The sequence below is a fragment of the Rhipicephalus microplus genome, chromosome 7 (genome assembly GCF_043290135.1).
Source record: "Rhipicephalus microplus isolate Deutch F79 chromosome 7, USDA_Rmic, whole genome shotgun sequence".
NCBI classification, from domain to species: domain Eukaryota; kingdom Metazoa; phylum Arthropoda; class Arachnida; order Ixodida; family Ixodidae; genus Rhipicephalus; species Rhipicephalus microplus.
Genome location: NC_134706.1, coordinates 82790283 through 82817139, shown reverse-complemented (window position 1 = coordinate 82817139; position 26857 = coordinate 82790283). Strand labels below are relative to the sequence as shown.

Genomic DNA, 26857 nt, shown 5'->3' with positions numbered 1-26857 from the left:
AACGGGAGCGAGTGAAACTACAGTCTCTTTTCGCGTCATCTCGTGGCGAGAAAAACAATTTGTGGCTGATATGGCACCAGCAGCAAGATTGCGACGCCCTTCCCCTTAGGCGATTGCGCGAGAGCCAATAATCGCCTTGAAGGGGGAGGGGTTGCAATCTTGCCGTTCTGTAGCAGCAATTAGTGGTTGTTTTGTTCGCCGCGAGATGACGTGAAAAAAGACGGCGGTTGCTCTCGCTTCCAGTTGAACGCGCTGCCAGCAGCCACCGGAGCGCGCAGACCACGCGTCGTCATGTTTCTTTTCATAAAAATTGACACTGTAGATTTCGTATTGTTTCTAAATATCCAAGCCTTACTTCGTGTAACTGTTCCATGCTTTGCTGTCGCAATCATGGCTTTGGCCTTGGGCCGAAACTGTGACCTTCTTTCTTTACATGGTCCCGAGTTCTCCCTTGCATGATTTATAAAACCTCAGCGGGCTCTTTCAGTGCCGTCCTGGTGAAAAGATCAATGATTCAACTTTTCCCTTCCTTGCTTTATCGGAAGCTTGGGCACTTATTTGCACTTTCATCACAGCGCACTCATCACAGTCCTACGCTTCTAGAGTTCTTTTTTTATTTTAGAAGAATAGATCTATTCATATTATCATTCTTTCCGCGGACAATGGCAAATTGCGATGCTCCGTCTCCTGATCAACTATTATCTTTAGCACAGTTGAGTGCCTCCTCCTAGGTTACTTCTTAAACAGTGCCCGTTCCCAGTATTCATAAGAAATGGTACTTTCTTATTCAATCGATAATTATTTGACTGTCACTGTATTCATGCTCGTTTATTTGTGTTGCCTTTTCGCCACCTGTGTAACTTAAATTTTTCTTTCAGACTCTGTTAGTAATATTGCTTGGTATTCACTATTGTTGCGCAATGTTTTCCCCACTCCATCAAGGACCCTGTGACTGGCAGTATTTCTATAAATAAATAAAATTTCAAAAATAGTAATTGAAAGAGAGTCTAAGTGCAGCGGCGTTATCGCAAACATTAATGACCAGCTCAGATGAGGCGAAGTTTTGGTGAAAGTCTACAAATCTAGTTGAACAGTGTTTTTTTAGTAAAGCAGGCTCAAAGCTGAGCAACGTTCCTCCTCTTCCTCACGTAACTCCTTTCTTGTATTGATTTTTCGTCGCTTTACTACGTTTTACCCTTAAGATTACCTCACAAACCCCTATCCTGTCACTGCATTTTCGTTGTCCATGGGATGTAGTTAAGCTATTGGATAACAACACGTTTTCTAGCCTTAGTGTCACGAGTCGCAATAAAGTACTTTTGGTATTTTGCGTTGGCAAAGTGCATCCTACAAGACTGTCAAATAATTAATTATTGATCGCCCTTTGTCTTCACCTAACTTAATGCCTTGGCAGTTACCGATAGCAATGTTATCGAAAACGATAGTAATGATTGTTCTAATATTTCTGTATAGGGCCTTTTTCTTGTGTTCACGTTGCTATTCCTGCCCGCGCACATGTCAATCAGATGCAGGCCACTTGAGCAGCATTACTATATATACTCGTCAGCCATACGTGAACGCTAGAGTAAGACTTCTGTGTTCGAAACTGATCACCCTACACCCCTGAGCACATTTCTTTTTGTACTTCGGGTCATCAAAGCGCACGCGTTCTTTATACTCAACAGTGCTTTATTTTCGTAGCCTTGACCAGAAACAGCACACGGTAACTATCATACTTGAAACTATTTTTTACGTAATTTATTCTGCGAAATTACAAGCTTATCTACTTAACGACCTGCTACGATGCCTCCGCAGGAGGGTTCCAGTTGCCGTTAGAGTGACTTGTGATTAGATAATACTCCAAGTACCATTGAAACATTGTTGATTAGTAATTACTCTAAGTACCAGCGAAACATTCACATTAAGGAAGTATAGAATGGCGAACCAGCCAAAAATTTCAATTCGCAACCTTGACACGAAAAAATCTACTGCATTCTGAGGAACAAAACTGCGGAAGTCCAACATCGAGTGGCCGCTCCATGCGGCTTAAATACCGTGCCAATAGGTGCCGCGCGCCCTCTGGCATAAGCAGCATGCGCACGTAAAGCATTGTTTTTCTCAGAATGTGTTTTATTTTCCTATATTGTTGTTCACTTATAGGTCTTTTTCTCAAATGTGTAAAGTTTATTTTGGTGATACTTTCCTATATTGAGCTACAAGTTGAAAACAATCAGAACTAAAAACTTGCCGACTTCTTAAAAGGCAAACCAGTAAAAAAAAATACACGGCAATACGCACCCTCTGTGGCTTTGTGAATGCAATATTTTAATTTTATTTTATGTAAAAAACTCTGTAAAGGATCTCCTGTTTATCTAGCCGACTTATACCTTGCGAGCCTCTCCAATAACACGGCTGAATATCATTACATTTGTGTCTGCTGTTGCAGAGAAAAGGTGCATCGAATAAGTGAACTGACTTTCAAATTTTGTGGTGGGCCATCGGAACGATGGGCAACAGCATAAAATAGATTTTCAGGTGATAGCCAGTGGCATACTTTGTGAACACGTGAAATTTTGTGTGAAGATTAGTGCCGTTTCAGGGGCGTTTGTTACCAACTTCCCTTCTCTAACACCGGGTTTATCAGCCAACTTGTTGCTTATAAATGTTTGTTTCATACTTTTTTGCTTCTTCTCTTATCGCTTTGCTTCATGTATTTCTATTTTACGATTGTCACAAGTAAGAGTGCTTGTTAATGTTTGCTGCTGCTGTTATTGTTCTGGGAGGTGGGACTAGCCAAGCTGCCTACATGCAGCTTTTATCCCACCATCCTTGCTGTTTAAACATGTTTTGATATATGTGGCAATAAAGTTCACTTCCCTTACCTCTGTCATAAGCCAGCCTTTCATTGCCCCTCTAAACGTACACCTGCATTCACTCGCCATGTTTAATTTTCTGTAACACAGTGGCATGATAGGGACTTGTATGCACTTATAGGTAAAAACGAAGATAAGGTTTTTTAGATATTTGCCTAACTTTTTGTAAGACGCAACTCGCAACCACAGCATCGCGTGATTAGCAAGATGCCGCTGATTTTAGCTTCAGCAATAATCTGGAAAACTCAGCCCAGTCCAACGGCAGCAAATATGAGGTTACGTCGGAGCTCTGGTCCTTCCTACGAGTGTTTTTATATGATATATGTGGCAATGAAGTGCACTTCACTTCACTTAACTTCACTTACATCTATTATAAGCCAGCCTTTCATTGCCCATCTAAACGCATACCTGCATTCACTCACCATCTTTAATTTTCTCTAACACAGTGGCATACTAGGGACTTGTATGCACTTATAGGTAGAAACGAAAATACAGGTTTTGTAGATATGTGCCTAACGTTTTATAAGACGCAACTCGCAACTGCAGCAGCGCGTGATTAGCAAGATGCCGCTGATTTTAGATTGAGCAATAATCTGGAAAACTCAGCCCAGGCCCACGGCAGCAAATATGAGGATACGTCGGGGCTTTGGTCATTCCTGTGGGTGTTTTTCTGTCTTTCAATACGTTAAAACACCAGATTGTCGAAATTCCTGGAGCCCTCCACTAAGGCGTTTCTTATGAACATATTTATTTATTTATACAATACTGCAGACCAATTTATTGGTCCAAGCAGGACGGGCAGAAAAAGAATGTTCACGCACATACAATGCAATGCAATGTAACAAAAACAATGAAGCAACAAAACGCAGAATTCACTTGGAACTACAAAATAAACAAGCCACGGTGAAACCGACTTTTCGCACAAACATAGCAGAGTTTTCAATCCAAATAAAACTAGAAAATCACGCACAACTTCAAGAAACATTGCTAAGAACCCGAACGTCAGTAATTAAAAGTTTCTAAAATGATCGTGTAGAGCTGTCATAAAATTTCCACTAAAATTCTTTCTGGCAATTTATTCCAGTCATCTACCGTGCGTGGAAAATATGAAAACCTAAAGGTATTTGTTCGGGCAAAGAATGGGGATAAACTGTGGCTATGCGTGTGTCGTGTTTTCCTCGTGGTGGACGGACTAATGAATGGAGTGGGTGATAATCCAGTCTTACACTTAATTAAGGATTCCATAAAAGCTAAGCGGGCAATTTGGCGTCTAATGTGTATCGTGATTTTGGGACGTTAAAGCCCCCATAATATTGTACGTCGTTATGATCATTGGTGTAGTTCCCATTTTTGGTGTCGTATGTGCGTTTTGCTGCAATTCTCGGTGGCATTGCTTCTGTTTAGCTGCAGCTGTTGGGTTTATTGCTGTAGTGAGGGATTCGTTCTCTTTTTTGTTTTTGTCGTTGAGCTTGCGTTTTTTTTTAGTTTGAACCTCAAGGTTAACAGCCTCCCTTTGCTGCTGCTTGATCCTGCTTCTAAAGTTCAGGGTTTCCGGCTCGACGTCGGCGCTGCCGCTCGAGCCTTGTGCAGTGCACAGCCCCACCTCGCAGCATGGTGCACCTGCTCCGATACCATTATCTCTTGGTCACGTGACCTAGTTCTGCTCCCGAGTGACGCGTGATGGGCAACTCTCGACGTTGAACTGCTTCAGTGTTAAATAGAACGGGGTATGCAAGAAACATAGCAACAATTCACGATCCGGTGAGCTTAGAAGCCACGATGTGGACAAGATGCGACAGTAGCGAATTACTTAAAAGCGGCGCGATGCACGATCAGATACAAATTCCTTGTTTCTGTGAAAAACATCATATAACTTCACAAAGCAAACCCGGATGTGATATAGAGCCGCTGCAATTCGAGGGACCCTTGAATGCTTACGCCAGACTTGTTTTGAAAAATCTAGCACCGCCTAGAAAAAATCTGCAAGAAATCAGAGAAAATGGTTCTTTTTTTTCACTCCCGATAAACTGTCCAAGTATATGCAGGCAAACTTGCTCTCTGAATATGAAAGAAGGCTGCAATATTAAGCGTAGCAACCTAGCAAATATTTGCTCGTATTCATGCGCAAAAAATTTTCACGCTGAGAAAAGCAATTGATGTGGTTATCTTTGCTTTAGATGCAAAGCATGTGCGGCGCGCATTGTGCAACCGCGAACTGTTATATACCGTTCCACATGTACAGAAGGACAAGCGTTTGTTGTACATTTAGGTGCAAGCATGACGTACTCAAATAATAAACTATGCTGCGTTGCTTATGGCTCAAAGTTGCCAGAACCGATGCAGAACGGGCCTCCTCACTCAGCTATACTACATAAAGTTCGTAATACCCGTACCCATAGGCCTTCATAAGTAACTGCCTAAATGTGAGCTAGTGAGTGAAATACCTTTATTGGATCCACAATAGATGCGAGTCAACTCAGAGTCAGCTGGCTATGTCAGGTTAAACCTGCCCGCGTGAACCTGACCGCCCTCACCCGGGCCTCCGGGCGGTCAGAATTCGAGAGGTGTGGTCTTGAGCCTTAATCAGCTTGTGCATTTCCTCTTCATATGGGGAATCGGCAAAGGTACAGCCGCACAGGACATGCTCGAAGTCCGCATAACCGTCCCAAAAGGGGCCATCCGGGCTTGAGAATCGTTCGGGGTATATTGTGCAGGGCAGCAGGGCTCGCGTAGGTTCTTGTTTGGAGCAGTCTGAGAGACTACCAGCTTGGGCCCTGCACAGCGAGGGGCGCGGTATGGGCAGCACTCTTCTTGAGAGATAATGCGGCTTGCATATTAGTTGTACGTGCACTGAAGCTCGGACAACCCAGAAGATGACGCGTTACTCGGCGCACGGTCAGTCAAACCTCATGCAGCCGAATGCGCTTGGTCGTTCAGACTGATCGAAGCACCCTCAATGGACCCGAGGTGACAGGAAACCAGACCAATGAGTAATTTTTGAGGCATTTGGCTTTTTTAAGGATCTGTAGGACCTGGGGAGCCAGTATACTCATTTGAAATGGCTTGATGGCAGCCTCTGAGTCTGAATAAATTGCCTCATGTGCACCATCCATTAATGCAAGAGTAATGGCAACCTGCTCCGCAACGCTAGAGCCAGAAGCGTGGATGGTAGTACAGCTGATTACTTCGCAATCACAGCCAATAACCCCGGACGAGAACGCTTCTTTGCGTGGTTAAACATAATTAGCCCAAGTATAGCATAGCGACAGCTTGTGAGCCTCGCATCCCTTCTCTTTCATCAATGGCTGGTGAAGTGGCTGCTAGACAGCCACTTTTGTAGCAACAAATATACCGCATCTGCATCTGCCCTTCAAGACAGCACACAAGCGTTGCTATGCTCATTCATGCTCTCGGAAAAGAGAAAACATGCACAGAAGAACCGATGCACCCAGCGCCTCTGGCGATGGCGGCACGACAGAAATTTTTGAGAATTGGTTCATTTAACCGCTTCGGTACAATTGTAACACTAACATTATGCCATTTTTTTTTGCATTCGCGAACGCGCCGCACTAGAACTGCGCTGACCCTTCTTGAGCGTCGTTGTGACAAGTGAAGGGCATGGAATAAAGCACGCGATAAATGTGCTAATACGCTGCATAAATACCGGCGTGAACTCATCAGCGTGAACTTTGCACCAACTCGCAGCCAACCCGTAAATATTTTCGGCAGCGCTGACCCATGATCTTGGCCGAGCTTGAAAGTCAAAATTACGGAAGCAGACGTTTCATGGTTTTCGACCTGAAAGGGTTGAGCTGTAAATCTAAGATACTGCATTTTACACCGTTTTCTCCCGTGTGGCACAAGCGGCATGAGCATAACCTTGCGCAATAGTACGAGGCAAAAGCATTACCTTGCGCAATAGTACGAGGCTAAAATTCGGAAATTTTGATGCAAGACTACATCCTAGAACTAAAACTTTCATTGCAAACAGGTGGGTCTGACGTCGCATGTCTCTTTCGTTTCTTCATGCAACAGAAAAACCTTCACTTGCTAATGATGGTCAAATCCCAGTGCATGGTGATCCTAATATTTTATATCTTCAAACTGTCACAATCTACGCCATTAGGTAAGTGATATGCTGTTTCGCACAGCATGCATTCGAGCATGCGTGCGCATTTATACCTGAACAAAAAAGTTTGTGCTTTCGGAAAGTGAAAGTATTCATGACAATAAAGAAAAATATCTTCGTCAGCAAAGACAAAGGCTTTTGTTTGGAAGAGCTTCGCCTTTAGTCGGCTAAAGGCGAAGCACAAACGTAGAAGGGAGGCATCCCGGCATCCCGCCTACCCCCCCCCCTTTAGAATTCCCCACTGGATTGAACAATAATCATAACAGCGTATTACACGTTCGTATGACACTTCGGAAAGCCTTACAAAACTATTAGTTAACGATAGTTCACGCCCCGTAATATTGCATGGTGAAAATCTATGTCTAATAACTAGCCAAAGTCAATTTCACACCCTCTGCTTGTATCTCAACACCCCAGTCATACTAAAGCTAAACTGAAGTAAAACTTGCCAAGGTAATTGATGCTGACTATTTCTAAAAAAATTTACACATTCTCTCACAAAAAAATAATCACTAAGACATCTCAGGAAAAAAAACACAATGTAGCACCATACCGGTGTTGACCGGCTGCCACGCCTAAAACTGGATAGCTGCGTGCCTCGTGACGGCCTGGCCCCTGACCACGGTGTTTTCTATCTTACACCGTGCACCTGACCTAGCTGGATGTCACGGCCACGGCCACTTCGGTCTTACGTTTCGCCCACGTCCCAATAAAGATTCGATCACGGCACGGCCTCGTTGTCCGCCGTTAGCTCTGTCTGCTCACGAATAAGGAAACAAGGTGGAAGGAAAAAATGAAGTTCAAATAATTACTGTTTCATGCAATTCCATTTTGATTAAAGTTCATACGCTTATAAGCAGCTAACACTAAAAAAGCGTTCCCCGTGAAAAGGTAGCCGTTTATGCGCGATCCAATCTTCATCAGTCTCGTAGACCTTTCGTGATGGTGTACTTTATGACAGGGAGTCGGGGCTGTTACTTTTCAAAAAGAAAATGATTTCCGCTTTTAACTCTCCGATTCTGTCTTTTCACATACACTGGCCCAGCTCCCACACCCAGCTTCCAAGCAGGCGAAGGGTTGACAGTGGCTCCCCCTATGCAAGGCTCCCCAACTTCTCCAAAGCATCTCACTTGTTCCCTCGTGCATTCTCTTGGGACATCACCCTGTTTTCTCGCTTTTTTTTAATGTAAGAGTCAGTCACATTTTAGTACTTATTATATCTATGAGAAGCAGCTTATGGCCGAGCTCAATCCAGTGTGTGTCACCAACCCTACTCACTGCGCATGCGCAACAGCTTGCACAAGCACTCACACGATAGCGTGTTCGGGCCTGTGCAAGAGGCTGAAAAACCGTTAGATGCGGTGGCCTCTCCTCTCACACTCTCTCAGCAATCACGTGATGGCATCGGCCGCACGTCACGGGTTGAATCCCGGCTGCGGTAGCTGTATTTTCGACTGTATTCACCGTCGCGGAAGTCTAGTGACTAAGGTACTCGGCTGCCGACCCGCAGGTCACGGGATTGAATTCCGGCTGCGGCGGCTGCTCCAGCGGAAATGCTGTAGGCCCATGTGCTCAGATTTGGGTGCACGTTACAGAACCCCAGGTGGTCGAAATTTCCGGAGCCTTCCACTACGGCGTCTTTCATATTCATATGGTGGCTTCAGGACGTTAAACCCCACATGTCAATCAATCAAAATGTTGTAGTAGGCCCGTGTGCTCAGAATCGGGTGCTCAGATATCACAACCCCAGGTTGCGAAAATTTCCGGAGCCCTCCCCCCCCCCTCCTTACAGCGTCTTTGATAATCATATGGTTGTTTAGAGACGTTGAACTCCACTTATCAACCAGATGGCACAGGGGAACGATGTTCTGCAGATGCGCGATGAAAGCACGTGCTCCTGCGTAGCATGGCGGTGTTTTTTTTTTCTCCCTTCTAAGATTGAAGGTGAATAGAGCTCTGCGTTCAGGGGCTCAGAGCTTGCACATCAACCCAGGGCTGTCCAGAGGACCCACGATGCGGGAGTGAAGCTCGGTCTACCCGATCCGACATGGGAGCGGCACACTGCTCTACCTCGATCCTTGAGGTAGTGTTCCTCGGGACCTCAATAAAGTTCTGTGTCTGTCTCTCTGTTCTATTACTCAAAAAACCCTGGTCACCTACACCTAAGTCTACACCAAAGGTCTCGCGTTCGATTATGGCCACAGCGGTCGCGTTTAGTTATGGGCGAAATGGTAGAAACCCGTGTATACTGTGTCATGTCAGGGCAAGTTAAAGAGCAAGAGATGGTCGTAATCTCCATAGTCTTCCACTACGGCTTTCCTCATATCATAACCTGGTTCTGGGACGCAGAACCTCAGTTATTGTTAATAAGACTACAGGTACATATGAAATGGTCAGGCTGATTTCCTATCTACTGCTTGATTGATATGTGGGGTTTAACGTCCCATAACCACCATATGATTATGAGAGACGCGGTAGTGGAGGGCTCCGGAAATTTCGACCACCTGGGGTTCTTTACCATGTACCCAAATCTTCCTTTCTACGGCTGACCTTGGCAGATGACAACTTTTAATAGCCACACCACGGGGCATGACTTCACTGACTGACCCATTAAAAATAATAAGTCAGGGATGGGAAGGCACCTTAGAAAAAGGACACACCTATCGAAACGTCGGTAAGCCTGGCTGCAGCTGTCGCTGCTGTCAACGATGCCTGCACATCATGTTATTTTCGCACATAAGCTTTCACCTGTGCGTTTGATTCCAATTCCCTGAGATCCATTTCCTTAGGGAGCCATCACCGAAGCTTTGCGCGGTTTTTTTTTTAATCTCGTCTTGTCATATATACAGCTTTAGCTGTAAAATCCTCAGCATGAAACCATTGTAGTTTAACACAGTGCAAATAACCGAAAGAGCATGACTGAATTGCGTAATATCTTTTTTTACTGCTGTCTCTGATCTGATGGTGACAGGTTATTATTGGAACGCTCCAATTCCATCAGCAATAAATATCATTGGGGAGCCTAATGTCGCTCACGGATGCCCAACTGTCTACCCACAGGTAAAAGCTATTTTGCTACTCGAATCATTTCATACGCGAGAAGTTGGGGAAACTCGTTGCGTGATATTGCCAATCCACCTGCGTTATTGAACATCACCAGGCTTGGTAAACTAAAGCTGTATGGTAGTTAGCGAAAAACCTTCAGTTTTCAAACGAAACTTTTTACCTTGATATTACCATTGATGGAACATCATGGTGCGCACATATGCTTGGCGCTGCCCCTAATACTTGGCTTCTAAAAACGGTTCATTTCAAGGCAAGTGCCGTAGAAGGCAAGAAAGGCAGGCCGCAAAGGCCCACTCTTCGTTCAGGCTTAGTATCTCTAGCGCAAAGGTGCCTTAATTTTTTGTCCTTTTCGCTATGATTTATGTTTAAGGGCTATCTGATATCTGATGTACTGTACTTAAGTACTTTCTTTCCAGGTCACGTTACATGCTACTCTTGTATTAATATTCTTTCATGAAGTGTTTCTGAGAATCTGTCGCAAGCCTTGCTTTAAATCGAGCGTTACGATAGTCTGAATGAAGTGTAATAATACTCTGACGGCTGTATTTTATTTATTTTCGATATACCAGAGTTCTTGCGGGGGGGGGGGGTGTTTGAGGGGCGTAGGTAGAAAATTTTGTGCGTGGGTCGGGGCACTTTCTTGATCTGAAGGGGAAGCGGGCAGGCAGACCTCGTCGAGAGTTATTTTCGGATCTTTATGCCATGCCGAAAAAAAAATTCGAAGTGGGGGTGGGGGGAGAAGGCGGGGGGCACGGGCTTGCTTTACTACCTCCTGGCTACGGCACTGGACTCTTCTTATATTACAGATACTTGAACAGCAGTGTTCAAGTGAGCCGTCATCTAAATGCATGTAGTACAAAATGTTAGCTTTAGAAAGTTTGGTACAGCTATTCATTGCGAATGGTGGGAAGTGTGGTCTCAAGACAGCATCAATGCCTAAAAGTGAGCAATGTGCATCTAGTGAGCATTTCTTAAATCACCGGAAAAGTGTACACGCGTCCGCCACCGCAGTAAGGGTGCAAGCATAAGAAGCTTGCCCAGCATGCTCCTGAAAACAGCAACGCAAGTTATGGCCAAAGACGTCTGCGATAAATCCTTTCTTCATGGTAAAGACCCACATGTCAGGTTTCCCTTTCCGGGTGATCGTGTAAGACAAGGGCACGGGATTGAAGGCCCTCGCTGTATGCCTTCAAAATCACCTGGTATAACTTGACGTGCGCCCTTTCTTGATTCGCAGCTGAGCGGAAGTTATGTTTCCTGAAAAACCGAAACCCGATATGTGCATTATTCATAGATATGACTGACATGTTGTACAGCATTACACAAGAGCAGCAGCCGAGGCTGTTCAGCAAGCAACTGAAGGCTGCGGGGTGACGAAATTTGAACAAAAGCGGCACGTCTGTGCGGAGCTTCATTGAATTCCGATATATATACAATACCTATCGCTTTCTGTGGGAAGACTTTGCTCCATTATGACAGAATAATGATATAATCAAGTAGTGCTCCTGCGTTAGGTGACCTTTGGTCCAGTGCTCGGTGACCAACGATCTAGCTTTCTGCATTCGCAAGTTCCGTTGACTGTCACGCCACCCCACTACCGTCAGCGTAATTGTTTCTAAGTATCGGAGACACGCCGGGGCAGCGACGCTCATAACATGAGCATGTACGTCTTGGCTGGCCTCGGCCTTTACCTGGAACGATTCCGTTGTAGTTACCGGGAGCACAAAAGTCACTACAATCATTGCAGTCTCTGTTCGCGAAAAGCACGGACACAGCGAAGTAACAACTCGGACGCTTATTCGCGTTCATCTGTACCTGCACATGTGAGTAGGTTTCGTGTGTCATTTGTGCGTGAGAAACGCGGGGCACGTTTCGATCGGCTTGCCATTTGGTGCGTTACCTTCCAATTTGTCGCTATCGCGTTTATTGCGTCACCTTTGCGAAAAAGCTGTGAAGTTTTGTTTGAAAATGCGTTAAAAGTATCGGCTTTGTGATAACTCAGTCAAAATCTTACATCGGTAAGTATCCGCTTAAAACTGGCGACGTGAAAGAAAATACAAAGTTTTATAACACTATTTGGGTTTTTGCGTGACAAACCACGTAATGATCGTGAAGCACGCCTTTAGTGGAGGGCAACGTTCACGGACATCGCGTGCCACAACAATTGATGTGCTTGGCATTCAAGACCTCTTTGCCTTCAACGAGGCATCGTATCCGAAATTCTGAAACGTCTAGGTGGCGCATAACACGGGACTGCAAAACGGTAGGACCATCGCGAAGCAAAAGTAAATAAATAAATAAATAAATAAATAAATAAATAAATAAATAAATAAATAAATAAATACATAAATAAATAAATACTACAGTGCAGGCCGCAAATGTGCTAGCAACTCCGATACTTTCTGAGGGCACCATATGAAGTTACCCTGTGCACCCCCTATAGGCGACGAAACTTCCGAATAGCTAGAGTGATCAGAGACCGACAAAGATCCACACGTCTGTGCGGAGCTTCATTGAATTACTTCGGATATATCTCCATGTCACTGTTTGTCGCTTTGTGCGGGAAGACGATATTATTGAGAATTAATAGGCAATATTGCCAGGGAAAGTGTAGGAACGTTATCAGAGGTAATTTTAATGTATATGTGTGTCACGGACGGCTATTTTCGGCGACACCGCGTCACGGCAATTAACGGGCGCCGTACTCCCCACTGACCGTGGGAAACGGCGGCACATGAAAGGGAACCGATAAGTGCAAAATGAGGTGCTCTCCTTAGAACGTCGCCGCCGACGGTTAATCCTTTTGTAACTGTGGCGGCGTCTGCAAGGTCGTAGAAGGCCGCGGTATACCCCGTACAAGGATTAGACTACAAGACGCCCGGCTGAGAGCTAAGTGGTTGACCGTTCCCACGGAGAAAAGCGTGGGAAACGCTCTGGTGGCCAAGCCGTATGACAACAACCCGACAGGTTGTCACTCTCGCTAGTTGCGGGCCCTCTCCCTATTAAAAAGGGGTGGGGTCAAAATATTTTTGGGGCGGAGTTTCCCCTCAATTAAACGCGCATGATTGGACCCAGGTAGAGGTCTCTTGTCCCCAAGGAAGAGAGCGAGGAGACACGAGGGGGATTTAAGCGCAGGATTTTGCCTTGCTAGGCAGACTAGTCGCTGACCAAGATGGTGTAGAAACAGATCAACAAGCATCTCTTCTAGAAGTTTTTAGTGTGGCTCTGTATCGGCTGGCCACCTAAACTTAGCCGTTCGTCTAGCTCTGACGTGATATTAACGTCGGCAACATAGACATCGGGACTTCGCCTCGAGCTGATCAGCCCAGAGCTGATCTGCCAAGGATGAGCTGCGGATTGCCGCCTCCCATCTGGCAGAGGTGATGTTCGATATATGAGCGAATTTGGTGCACTGCCAGAGCATGTGTTCTAATGAAGCTATTTCCCCACAATGTGGACAAAGATTACTTGGGTATTGGTCAGGGTACATGATGTGTAACATTTTCAAAGTAGGGTACATCCGCGTTTGCAAAAGCCTTAATGTAAGTGCTTGGGGCCGGGTTAGATTTTTGTGAGGTGGAGGAAAAATCCTTCTAGACAGGTAGAAATGTTTAGTGAGCTCATTATATGTTGTAAGAATTTCCCGGTTATCCCCTTCACCGGTAGAATGCATCCCCTGGGAGGCGCGGTTGAAGAGTTCTCGCGCCGCCTCGTGTGCTGCTTTATTGAGATTGGGAGGGGAATCGTTGATTTACCCAAGGTGAGCTGAGAACCAACTCAGAATATGATGCGTTATGTTCTTGCCTTGCAGTATTCTCAGCGTTTGTTCAGAGGCCGTCCCCTTGGCGAACGCCCGTAGTGCTGCCATGGAATCACTGTAGACGACTTCAATGTTATCCATCTTGAGTGCTAAGGCGATGGCCACCTGTTCCGCAATGATTGGGTCTTTCGTCTTGACCGTCGCTGAGTTGACGACATGGCCAGCCCCATCGACCACCACTGCCACAAACGCTTTCCCATTGGCGTAGGAAGCCGCCTCAACAAATACGACCCCTCGTTCCTCGTTTGAGACTTGACCAAGTATAGTCCTGGCCCTCGCTACTCTTCTTCCTACGTTGTGTTCTGGGTGCATGTTTCTTGGTATAGGAGACACCGTGATATTCTCCCTGATGTTGTCAGGGATATCATTGTCATTGTGCCTGATTTCCATTGGGTGTTGGCCCAGCTCCTGCAGGATCATTCTCCCCGACCTTGTTGTAGATAACCTTGCAAACTGCGCTCTCTCTTGGGCTTCTGCTATTTCTTCGAGCGTGTTGTGAATGTCAAGCTCAAGCAGACGCTCGGTGCTGGTATGTATGGGTAGGCCCAGGACCTTCTTGATAACTTCCCTGAGGAGCCCATTCAGTGTCTCGGACTCTGCTCTTGACCAGTTGTGCATTGCTGCCTCGTACGTGAAGTGGCTTAGAACAAACGCATGCATCAACCTGATGAGGTTGTCTTCCTTGATCCCATTTCTTTTGTTGGCCACTCTGCGTATGAGGTGCACCGCACTGTCTGTTTTCCAAGTTAACTTGGCTATAGATTTGCTGTTGGCGCCGGTAGACTCTATCAGCATGCCCAGGACTTTGATGGAGTCGACCCTCTGGATGGAATCCCCTTGATTTGTACGGAGGTGGATGTCTATCTGGTTTAACGGCTTCCATCCCCTGGGTTTCGGTCCCCGGCGTGCAGTCCTATACAGTAAATGTTCTGACTTACTCGAGGAGCACTTGAGCCCAGAAGGACGAAGGTACTCTTCTACGGTGTCAATCGCCTCTTGCAGGGCGCTCTCAATCTGCCCCTCGCTTCCACCTGTGCACCAGATGGTAATGTCATCTGCGTAGATGTTGTGCTTCAATCCTTCAATGCTCGATAATTTTTTTGACAGTCCAATCATGGCAATGTTGAACAGCATTGGTGAAATCACTGCCCCTTGCGGCGTGCCCCTTGCTTCTAGTTCGATTGCTGCGGCCTCGATATCTGCAATCTTCATCACGGCTTTCCTATCTGTAAGAAAGGACCATACGTAGTCATAGAAGGCTTTCCCCAGACCAAGCTTGGAAATTGCTTTCAGTATGAATGAGTGGTCGATGTTGTCAAACGCTTTTTCTCGATCTAGGCACAGAATGGCTCTCATGTCTCTCGTTTTGTTTTCGATGACCTGGTGTTTGATAAGCTTCAATGCATCTTGTGTGGATAGCCCTGCCCTGAATCCAACCATATTGTGTGTATATATGTCGTTATCTTCCAAGTACTTGTTTATCCTGTGCAGTATGGCATGTTCTGCAACCTTGCCGATACATGATGTCAAGGATATTGGCCTCATGTTGTCTAAGTTAGGGGGCTTTCCTGGCTTAGGAATAAGGATTGTCCTGGCCAGCTTCAACTGCTCTGGCACCCTGCCTTCTTTCCACGCTGCATTGATCATATCCTTCAGGGTTTCAATTGAATCATCATCAAGGTTACGAAGGGCCTTGTTTGATATACCCGTCGGGCCAGGGGCCGACCTGCCGTTGAGATCATGCAAGGCTCTTCTGATCTCCTCGATGTTAAAGTCGCCCCCAAGACCTGGATTGGACCTGCCCTGGTACTTTCTACTTGGTGGTGCCAATCCTCTTTTGATTGGGAGGTACTTATGCACGAGCCACTGCACAACTTGCTGTTCTGTAGTGCGCCCTATCTCTTTGTGGAAAATTCGAGCGATAACATGCTTTTGATTTGTTTTGGTGGTGTTTTCGTTGAGGAGATGCTTTAACATATTCCATGTCTTGCCGTTGCGCATCTGACCATCGACAGAGTTGCAGATTTCGTCCCATTGCTGCCTGGATAGTGCGCGACAATTTTCCTCGACTGATCTGTTAACCTCAGCGATCTTCTTCCTCAGTCTTCGGTTCAAGCACTGACCCTTCCAACGATTCAGTAGTGCTTTCTTTGCCTCAAGAAGATGAGCGAGCCGGCTATCCATTCTTTCAACCGGAAAATCTGTGGTAATGGTGGAGGAGACGGATTTGATGTCATCTTTAATCTGTTTGACCCACTGCTCCAAGCCTTGTCTGTGGCCATCTTGTTCCCTTTCCATCCTTATCTTCCTGAACTTATCCCACTCTGTGAAGTGGAATTCTCTCTGCTTTTTACGCTCCACATAGAAGGTAGTGGCAAGATTGCAGTGGTCACTCCCTAGGTCTACAGCAAGGTTCATCCACTGGGCCTTCTTGATGTTCCTTACAAATGTAAGGTCCGGGGTGGAATCCCTGCAGCAAGATGTACCAAGCCTTGTTGGTAGGCTAAGGTCTGTGATTAGGTTGAGATCAAGTTCACTGGCACTTTGCCAAAGTCGATTTCCTTTCCCAGTGTTGTACTTGTAACCCCATGTATGATGAGGGGCGTTAAAATCACCTGCTATGACGAGTGGACATTCCCCGGCGATATTAACAGCTTTCTTTAGAACCGTCTTGAACCCTTGCTTTTGTTCCTTTGGACTGCTGTGTATATTAAGAATGAAAATGCTCAGACGGTTGCTGGTACCTGGCACGATCTCTACCATGACGTGTTCCAACCGGCCTGCTTCTATCTTGAGGTCGTGGGTTACGTGCGTTAGTTTGTTGCATACGAAGGTGCAGACTCCCCTCCCTTCAGTATCCCCTATTACAGGCCGCAATCCAGGCAACGTTGCTTGCGGTGAAAGGGTTTCTTGTAATAATATAATATGAGGCTTTTCTTGGCTGCTCCTGATGTACTGCTGTAGGGCTGCCTTCTTTTTAAGGTAACCTCTACAGTTCCATTGCCAGATACGAAATGCTTCACGTAGCGCTGCCATCATGGTTATTACATGGGCGGCCAGAGCCTGATGCTGCACCTGTCGACAGGTTTGGTACCACTTATTGGTGGCCGAAGGGGTGAGTTTGTTGCATGAGGAGGCCTTGCTGTATTGTGCAGATATGCTTCGACCTTTGTAATGCGCACAGTCATATGCTCTTCAGTGCCGCCACGCTTGACTGTAGCCTACCCATCTGCTCGCTAAGATTGGCTACTACTTTGCTCAGCGTGTCAAGGACCTCTTTCATATCTGACATGCTCGTTTGGTTGGCTTCCACGTGTTCTGCCATGACTGCCCTCTTTTTTGTGGTTCTCGAGTCCCCCACCTTTTCAGCCACAGGGACATCGACTGGCTGAGGCATTGGCTGTGAAGACTGCGCGCTGGTTAGCTTAGTGAGAAGAATTTTTATTTCCTTTAACTCAGCTGATAGCCTCTCATTCGATTTTGTAAGTCTCGCGTTTTCTTGCTCTAGCTGTGCAATTCTATCATGCTCTGGCAGTTTATCTGTCATCACCTCTGCCGCGCCGTTGCGCACTCGCTCAGCCCAGCTGCCTTTCGATGTAACTGCAGGCGTCCTCCCCGGGTGTGAAGCCGTGATCTCGAACTGAACGCCAGGCAGCTGGCCATTTGGGTGCCGCCCAGGCTGATCCCGACCCTGATGGTGACCTTGAGAACACGAGCGCCCCCGTGATTGGGAGCGGGCCTTGGGTCTAGAACCTCTTCTGGAACGCGACCTCCCCCTGGAGTGGGGCCGCCTTTGCTGTTCTTGAGTAGTCTGGATGCTCCGAGTCCCGTAGGCTGGAATAAGCTGCTTGTCTTTGATGTCTGGACTCGATGTGATTGATGCGTCCCGGGCTTCTGCGGCTGCTCGCGATCTTTCCCAACGTCTGCGTCTGACGACGTATAGCACTAAGAACCTGTTCTTGCACTCTTTGTCTGCCGTGGGATGGTGACCGTCACACAGCCTGCATCTTGGATTGCACTGGTGCAGGCTATCTGGGTTCTTGATCTCGCAGCCTCTGCAGATGGTTTCAGCTGGGTTCGGACAGCCATCAGACCGATGTCCCAGCTTTCCACAGACGTAACAAATATCGATGTTATTGCGGTAAAGGGAGCACTGCAAAAGTGAAGGTCCATATCTCATGAATCTGGGCACCTTGTGTCCTTCGAACGCTATGATGATTGTCCCGGTGTCCTTGATTCTCTTGGCCTGCAGCACGAGCGGGTTGTTCGCGTTCACAATCTTTCGGGTCAAAATGTCCTGAGTATCGCTTACGGGGATCCCGCGAGTCACTCCTTTACAAGTATCGTGGGGTGCCGTGGCGTACGCGCTAACCTCGAAAACTTTGCCTCCAATGTCAATTTGCTTGACCTTGAGGTATCTTGAAGCTCTCTCTAGGTCCGGAGTGCTCGCCACCATAATGTTCTGCTGCAAGTTGGAACAGATGATGTCCTGCATGGCCTCCTCCTCTTTGATGCCGGCCGCCAGTACTATCGCGTCTGCCACGGCTCCAGTGCCAATTCTCGAGATATTTAATCCTCCACGTGGTCGTAGCACAATTTTGCTGAAGTCCTTGGGTAGTGGCGGCATGCGTCCAGCTCGCACGATTGTATGCTTGGTATCATACCTACTACGACTGGTTCGAGCGTCTCCCACAACGCCAGCCTTGGTCGAACCCTTGGCAGCAGGAACGCTAACCGTGGCTTGCTTATTCCTTGAGCGTCTCGTTTCGGCTTCCTTCCAACCCATGTCTTCCATGCGATCCTCTGGAGAGATGTCCTCTCCATCTACTTGGTATTCCATTCTCAGTTGCAGGTTCTGGAACGCGCAGAGCGTTGCGTCACGTTGGCACCGGGTCGGCGCATCGGCGACAATCGCCTCCTTGGTTGTTAGGCGCAAATTCTCCGGTGGCGTTGCCGTGTAAAAATGCCCAAAAAACGGTTTAAAATCCACTCACCAGCACAAAGGTGATATCTGCTGAGTTCTTGAGAACGTAGGCACACGATGGGATTGAAAACTCGGCGACAAATTTGTGAATACCACAGGAAAGCATTCTTGAAAGCAGGAGCCGATCTTCCCGCGTCCGCACTGGTCGGCACCTAGAGCGTCTACCTTCTGTTGCAAGCTTTTACTCCTAAATGACGAAATTTGTGCCGGATAAAAATTGTTCGTGTTCCGTGGTCTTTATTGGCAAGAGAAAATAGGAAACTACAAGTATCTGTGTGATGAAGTGCGTCATGTACGCCGATGATTTCCTCGTGCACCTTCCCTTAGGGTTGATGTCTGAAAAGGCAAATATGGCGAGTTCAGTTTGTTTTCAAGGGAGCACCGGGTGCTGCGGTTCACATTTTAGGCTCCGGAGAGCGGACGCCTACAGTATCTCGATTTCAGCGTCCCATTTTAAAGAAAGAGCACGTTCTGAACATAGAGGACAAAATGTGAAAAGAAGATATGGCCGTTTGACTTCGGGCATTCAAAGATTGTGAAAAGAAGCATTGCCACGGTGTATACTATGGAGGCAATGAATAAATCGTGCGAACACTCAATCGAGGCCTCCTGGTATGAGTGCGTACCCACGTCAGTTGTGGCTATCTGTAGTTTTGTTCCTTTTGCTAAAAAGCATAACTGCCAAGAGATGAAAGGTCACCTTTTGTAGCATTACCGTAGACGCATACGGTGGCTCAAGGAAAAAAGAACGTTGCTGCAGGGTACGTTGTGAGGGCAGTTTTACTGCGCAGTAAAAGCTGATAATATTGTGCGCAAAAGTAAACAGCTGCCATGACCCAAACGAACATGGGGTGCGCATGACCAATCATGCAAGAAAGTTCACTGAACGTGCGAAGAACGTCGCCTACAGGATCCCACTGTCCTTCGGTACTCATTACGCTTGACATAGGCTAAGGTGCGTCCACGAGAGGTTGCGAGAGCACCAGTGCAACTGTGGCGTCCTGCAAGCTCTTTCAAAGCATCTGGCGACATACTGCAGCAGAAGCCTGTGTAGTCCTGTGTTAGAAAAAAAACTGAATTTGTACAGAGGTTGCGATATTACACGAAAGTAGAGGTCCTCGATGCCGTGACTATAAAAACGTCAAAAGAGGGCACGCGCGTCAGCGCGCTATCTATATAGTGCTAAACCCAATGTAAATTGCGCTGCTAAACGAGGACAGGCAGGGTTGGTAGCTTATACAGCTGTGCGCACACACGTAGTTTCTGTATAGCTATTGTATGGTCATCTACAAATTAAACAGTTTGCGCTGACCTGTTTGTACATCTTTCGTCGCTGTCTTGAGTTTTTTTTTTTTTGTAAAGCTTGCGCAAAAAACGATCATATATGGATCCTACACCATCCTCTTCGAAAGTTTTAGGCACCTGGAACAATCTTGCAGGGCCTACAAGACCGGATGCATCTCATGCTTTATGTACTTCGCCTGCTTCTTCACTGCCACTGCGAACGGTCTACATTTGACCAATGTCATGTGACGGCGATATCCCGTGATATCACGCATTGTGACGTTGTCGCGACGCCTGATGACGTCACAAATTTAAGTGGAATGTGGCGTCATCATGTGATGTTGATTTCTTGCATCACTCATGTTCACGATGATGGTCAATTTTCCCGTTTTATAGGGCCCCCAATGCCTTCTCCTAATATCGTACCTCTAAGCAGCCGAATTTCTCACATGTACATGCGCAAAACTTAGATTTACTGATATCATTTTGGGCGCTTACTGTTTTCCAGGAAGCAGGCATCAGAGACTGCAGTTACTACTGCAAATACGTGCCTGAAAACAAGACGTGGCTCTACGGATTTTTCACAGACGGCATATACTGCTGGGTAAGATGACATGACGTTTATTTTCATGTACCACTTCTTCACAGTACTGACGCTTTTATTTCTAGCGTGGATCCTAGCAAAGGTTTTATTCTCGCTAACTTCAGGAGGCTAAATTCAAAGGTTCCTTTTAGAGAAGCTGTCTAGGGTACGCGTAACGATTAAGCTATTAGTTTAAATAATTTTGTGTACATCGTGTGTTAAAGATATAGACGCCATACCTTTGTTCATTCACTTTAGCGCACAGGCAATTTCACATTACGTGAACCATTCTACATGTGCACAGCCTCATAAAATTGTCTTGGTTCCATTGCTTCCAACTATTCGTCTCTGTCACTCGTTCATAGTTCTTCCATCCCAAGTTGTAACAATCAGTTCTGCTGAGCACTTAAGAAACATTTTACCAATCTCGCTGCGCCACATTTTGTTATGAAGCGTTGGACAAACAGTCCACATCTGTCGCAGGCGTGTACGTTTGCCTGGCGCACACAGTCATGGTTGGCCTCTAGCCAGCCATGACCAGCCTCTAGCCAGCCATGACCAGCCTCTAGATGCAGCAGACCGATTCTGGCAGCAACGTACTAGTAGCTCTTCACGCGTTATCTCTCTCGGCGCCAAACATTACTTCAAAGTGGTAGAATCCAGAACTCTACGTATGATCAGCGTTAATGCATGCACAAATGCGAATAATTGCAGTTCATGTTCGTGTATAGCAAACCACACCAATCATATACATTAAAAGCCTCTTAACACGAAAGCGTTAAAGGTCATATTTCGCAGTAATTCCGCTGTCGGCGGTAACGGCGGCGGCGTCGGCGTCGTTGATTGTCAGCGAAAAATAATAATCTTATGCGTGCCCGAAAAATCGAGAACGGTTCTCGATTTTTCGGGCACGCATAAGATTATTACTGGATGCAAATAAAATAAGTTATGAAAAGTTTTTTCGGTAGACAACGGGGATCCAACCTGGGGCGTTTGGGTTTGGGTCCGAGCAGAGATCAAACCCGGGTCGTTTGCGCAGCAAGCGGGTGTTCTACCACAGAGCCACGTGTCTATTTCTTTTTCTTTAATGCATTAAATCATCACCAGTGAACCAGTGAAGTACGCACAACATACTTCATCAGAAGTCAAGCAATGACGCAAGCATCAGGAAGGGGAAGCAACTCCGGAAGGGGGTCAAAAGTCTCAGCAACACTGCGCACTTAAGGAAATACAGTGAAAATAGCTTCTTTTGCTTGTAAATGCAGCAAAAGAAGCTTGCATACTTTAAACCACCCGCGCCTTCTATACATTCTTCAGAATACAAAAAGTAATATCGCAGTAATAATGCGTGATGCAAGCATACATTGCAATCGGGCGTCAGAGCATGCGATTGTGATGACTTCATTGTTTGAAGCGGGCCACCCGCTACAAAAAGCACACACGTTACTGCGCCTCTTCCCTTAAGCCCACGTACAGTGGGTGCATAATCATGTTAGAAATGATTTCACGCGCAAACTTGCCAAGGCTTAAAGCATGCTAGCCATTACACAGAATGCAGCTAGCCGCAAGTGAAAGCTTCACCGATACAAGCCAATTTGAACTTAGCACGCATTATAGGAACAGGATATCGCTATCGCGTTCAACTCTTATCGCTTATGGGTCTCTCAATTGTTTTCTTCTACCTTGCTCATGGCATGCCGCTTTTCGATGAGAAAGCCGGTGACCGTTTAATGTGCACATCGATACGTTCACTCTTTTTACTATATATTGTAAAAACTTTTGTGCGCCATGCAGTTTAAACAATGTGAAAACTTCTATATGGAGATCGTTACATGCATACACATCGACACGAGTAATGAAACTATAAAACCATGGCTCGCAAACGCTGCCTTACCACATTAAAAGAGTCTTCAACACTAGCCAAAGTACAAAAGTCTATAAATAGTTAAATTTAAAATAATACTCAAGTGCGGAATACGGTTACCAACAATCCTGGAGCATGCGAGACTGTCCCGATTTTCCATGTACCGTCTTGAGTACCGCGCCGCTTTTGTTGGGACAGCTACATGTCCCACTTTTGTTTCGGAATGTCTAGTTGGAAATTTCTATGTCTCGGCTGCGGCGGCTGCATTTTCGATAGAGGCGGAAGTATTGTAGGCCCGTGTGCTCAGATTCGGGTGCACGTTAAAGAACTCTAGGTGGTCGAAATTTCCAGAGCCCTCCACTACGGCGTCTCTTATAACCATATGGTGGTCTTGGGACGTTAAACTCCACATATCAATCAATCAATCTATCTATCTATCTATCTATCTATCTATCTATCTATCTATCTATCTATCTATCTATCTATGTGATCGAACGCACGCCCAGCGGTGAGCCTCACGCTAAAGAGCACGAAGGTAGCGCAGATCTCCATGTGCGAATTTTGTGCGAACTTCAACTGAATTTTCACGGGAAGTGTGACAACACTAATTATCCAGCAAGAGTAAGTGCTGCGAACAACACGTATAGCTAGCTGAAGTGTTTCAACAGTCAGGAACTGTAAAGAAACAACGTCTCTCTGTTGAAGATACCACGACAATGAGAACTTATTTTGCTGGCTCTCTATGTAATCCTTGTCGGCTTAGTGTTTTTTAAGACTTCATACATCTCTACTGAGCCGAATGCCTTTTTGTATATTATGAAGGCTAAATGAACCGCTTTGTTGTATTCAGCACCTTTCTTCATTGACCTGTTTATCACATGAGTAATCTATAGTAGCGTCCTTCCTTGAATCCGTCTTGTACTTTCAGTTGGTTAAACTCAAGTGTTTTTTTTTTTTATCATGTTTGAAATTACCTTGCCCCGCCGCGGTGGTCTAGTGGCTAAGGTACTCGGCTGCTGACCCGCAGGTAGCGGGATCGAATCCCGGCTGCGGCGGCTGCATTTCCGCCTCCGTCGGAAATGTTGTAGGCCCGTGTGCTCAGATCTGGGTGCACGTTAAATAACCCCAGGTGGTCGAAATTTCCGTAGCGCTTTACTGCGGCGCCTCTCATGATCATATTGCAACGTAGCTGACATATCAGCGGTAAGAAGACGACGAGGAAGTGGTCTTTCAGTTGTGCGTGCTGTCCCCCACCTTAATCGATGCTATACGCATCAGTGTCAATATAGATTCTAAATAGATACGCCTCGTGTCATTTTTTACGTAACTATATGGTGGTTTTGGGACGTTAAACCCCACATATCAATCTATTTGAAATTACCTTTGCAAATATTTGGTATCAGGTTGAAAGTCAGATGATGGGTCAATAATTATTATGTCTCCTTGATTTTGCATCAGTATAATGTTGGCTGTTTACAACTCACTGGAACCGATAGTTATAGCGCGAGAACAAAACGATGACACGGAGACAAGAAGGACATTGTCTCTGTGTCGTCGTTTTGTTCTCGCGCTGTAACTATCCTCATACCATGCCAACTAGCCCAAGCTGCCACACGTCTAAGTCACTAGAACCATTGCCGTTTCCAGGCACTGAGTACAAACTGTAGCGAGTTTCTTCGAAATCAGTTCTCCAGCGTCGTTAATTATATCACCTGTTATTCCGTCATCGTCGGCTGCCTTTTCCTCGCAGCACACCACGTATGGGCTTTCCAACCACGTCGGTACTTATGTGACTCCTATATCTTTCTCACCGCTGCTTCCACTCGTGGTTGAAAGGCTTATTGTCGAGCTGTATTGCTCACCCTGAAATTCCTCTGCCAGCCGATCTATTTCGTTAAAGTTGTTGATAATATTGCCGTACTAGTCTTTGAGAGTGCGTATTTAATTCCCCCCAATAAGGAGTCTCTTTTTTCGTGTTTAAATATAGGTGCCTCTTTTTACTGCTGCTTCTATCACCTTGATATAGTTCTTTATCTTCCGGACCGCCTTTTCTTCCATGAGCTTTGTCAGCTTACTGAACTTTTTAATTGAGGTATTGACTTAGACTCCCTCTTGTGTTGACTTTCTCTATTATGTATCTCGCGGATTGGGAAGGCTTGCGTAGTACTTGTCCTCGTGCTTTACCCCCAACTTCGACAGCTACTTAAGAGATTATTCTAGTGACTGTTTCATTCATTCCTTCGATATCAGCATCACCCTCTGCTCCTAAAGCTGCGAATTTGTTTTCAATCTATATACTACAATCCTGCAACTTTATTCCGTCGTTTAAATTCGTTTTTTTTTTTCGCCGGTAATCTTGCATGAGATATTCTCGAATTAAGGGCTATTTTCACCCTCGATACCTATATGGTCAATGCATTTCGCCTGGCTAATAATATCAACGTCCTGCATTATGCCAGGGTTAGCACACGTTTCAAAATCAATTTTGTCATTTGCTCGTTAGGGGTTTTCCAAGGACACTTTTTATTGTTACACTTTCGAAAAATCTGTGTTCAACATGGGAAGCGCATTTCACTCCGCGAATTCTATATAAACTCACATCTCTCTGCCGTTGTTTGTACAGTCAAAGCCTTTATTACTAACTGCTTTTTACCCGTTGTGTCTTCTGAATACTTTTGCATTTAAATTTCTCACAATTATGGCGTACCGGACACGTACTTTTCTCATTGCTAGTTCGATATACTCCTATAGCTATTGTACTTCTTCCTCGTTATGGCTGCTTTAATATGAGTTTGTATGACGAGGCTAGCTACCTTTTTGTTCTCTTCCATATTGGAACTATTCAAAGTTATCTTCAATGTTGAACTCTCTTTTGTCCTCTTCAATGTTGAACTCTTCATTGCTGCATGCGAAGACTTTCTGAACTTTAAACCCGACGCCACATTCTTTCTTGTGACGAAGTCTGCCTTCCCTTAAATATTTTTCGTGCGTTTTTTGTATTAGATGACCACGTGTTTTTTGCCACGCTACGCCAAAACTGCTGACCCCGATGAAACAACCCTGAGCATAACGTTCTCCGTGTTTTTATTATTCCGTGTATTTATGTACACTTGATCAAGATAATAAAAAGGCATAAGCTTTACGAGGAACGTTGTACCGAACGATCTCACCACCGTCTGCGGGAACAAAAGACGCGAGCACCCAGAAGACGCTCCAATTGTGGACCACAAGTTGTTGCGCACCAAATACCTGATGTGACAAATGCCCTTGCAGATCAATTGAACTTTAAGGCTAGCAGAGAGACCTTTAAACCACGAAAAACGTGTTACTAAGAACTGGTATGGTAACATTAATAAAATGAATTACAGTGTTTTATGCCTTGACTACTAACCCTGAAATTATTCATAAATTTGTATTTTTGACTGTATTAATGCTCAGTGTAATCTCAGTCCATCTGTGTACATTTTGTGTTCCTCAGTTTCTAAAATTTTTTGTCGATTTCACTTGCTTGTGTATTCCTTCATAAGTGACGTCTAATTTCACAAATGTGTTATGTAAACGTTTTTTTTTATTTGTGCGTGAATTTTATATGTACACTATCAACCAGCTTGATGAAACCAAATCATTGATTTTTCTTTCTTTTTTTTTTTGGCTATGCTCGCGTCGAAACTTAAAACGAAGTGCGAGTGGAGAGGCCCATGTCAGGCTGTTTGCCTCTAGGCCTTGCCCCGGCACTGAGCTCTGCAATGTTCTTGCTGTAAATAAACTATTCTTATACCCTTACTGTTAAAGGCCTATTCAGTTCATTTGACTGTGCATAGTCGGATATTGTAAAACTACTGAAAAAAATCTTGCCAGTCATTCTAGCCGCATAATTTTACTCTTGATTTAATCTTTGTTAGAAGGAGGCAAGGCGCTGCTCCCTCATACACCCTGTATAATATGTTGGTAATTTACATAGTAATCTCTACAGCAGAGCTTCAATATGTGATTTCTTGAAGTAAGACAAGCTACACATAGACATTCATTAAAAGCTGTTTCAGCAATTTTGTCTGCTCTCCCAAACGGTGCGTTTAACATATTCAGACGTATTGCAGGCGGATGACTACCAACAAATTATTGGATTGTGTTATCAAGGACATTGCCATCCTTTGGGACATCCTAACATAACCCATCTTACTCCACCGACAGATGATACGGTCGGATAAAGGTGACCTTTCGACGTTATGGAATAAATTTATCAGTCACATGGTA

The 26857-nt window shown here is 45.5% G+C and overlaps 1 protein-coding gene across 1 annotated transcript; it reads left to right on the top strand.

Moving 5' to 3' along the window:
• The first annotated feature begins 1582 nt into the window (after positions 1 to 1582).
• LOC119179621 (uncharacterized) lies at positions 1583 to 26857 on the top strand. The gene is made up of 5 exons (XM_037430739.2): positions 1583 to 1723; positions 6909 to 6999; positions 9974 to 10062; positions 20665 to 20760; positions 26701 to 26857. Exons 2-5 carry the CDS (start codon positions 6927 to 6929, stop codon positions 26809 to 26811), a joined length of 369 nt encoding a protein of 122 aa, XP_037286636.2. The 5' UTR covers positions 1583 to 1723; positions 6909 to 6926; the 3' UTR covers positions 26812 to 26857.

Excerpts from the sequence above, each read along its gene's own strand:
- LOC119179621 (XM_037430739.2), top strand. The coding sequence starts at position 6,927 with ATGATGGTCAAATCCCAGTGCATGGTGATCCTAATATTTTATATCTTC. Across the intron at positions 7,000-9,973 it reads GTCACAATCTACGCCATTAG|GTTATTATTGGAACGCTCCA; the intron begins GTAAGTGATATG and ends TGATGGTGACAG. Across the intron at positions 20,761-26,700 it reads CAGACGGCATATACTGCTGG|GCGGATGACTACCAACAAAT; the intron begins GTAAGATGACAT and ends GACGTATTGCAG.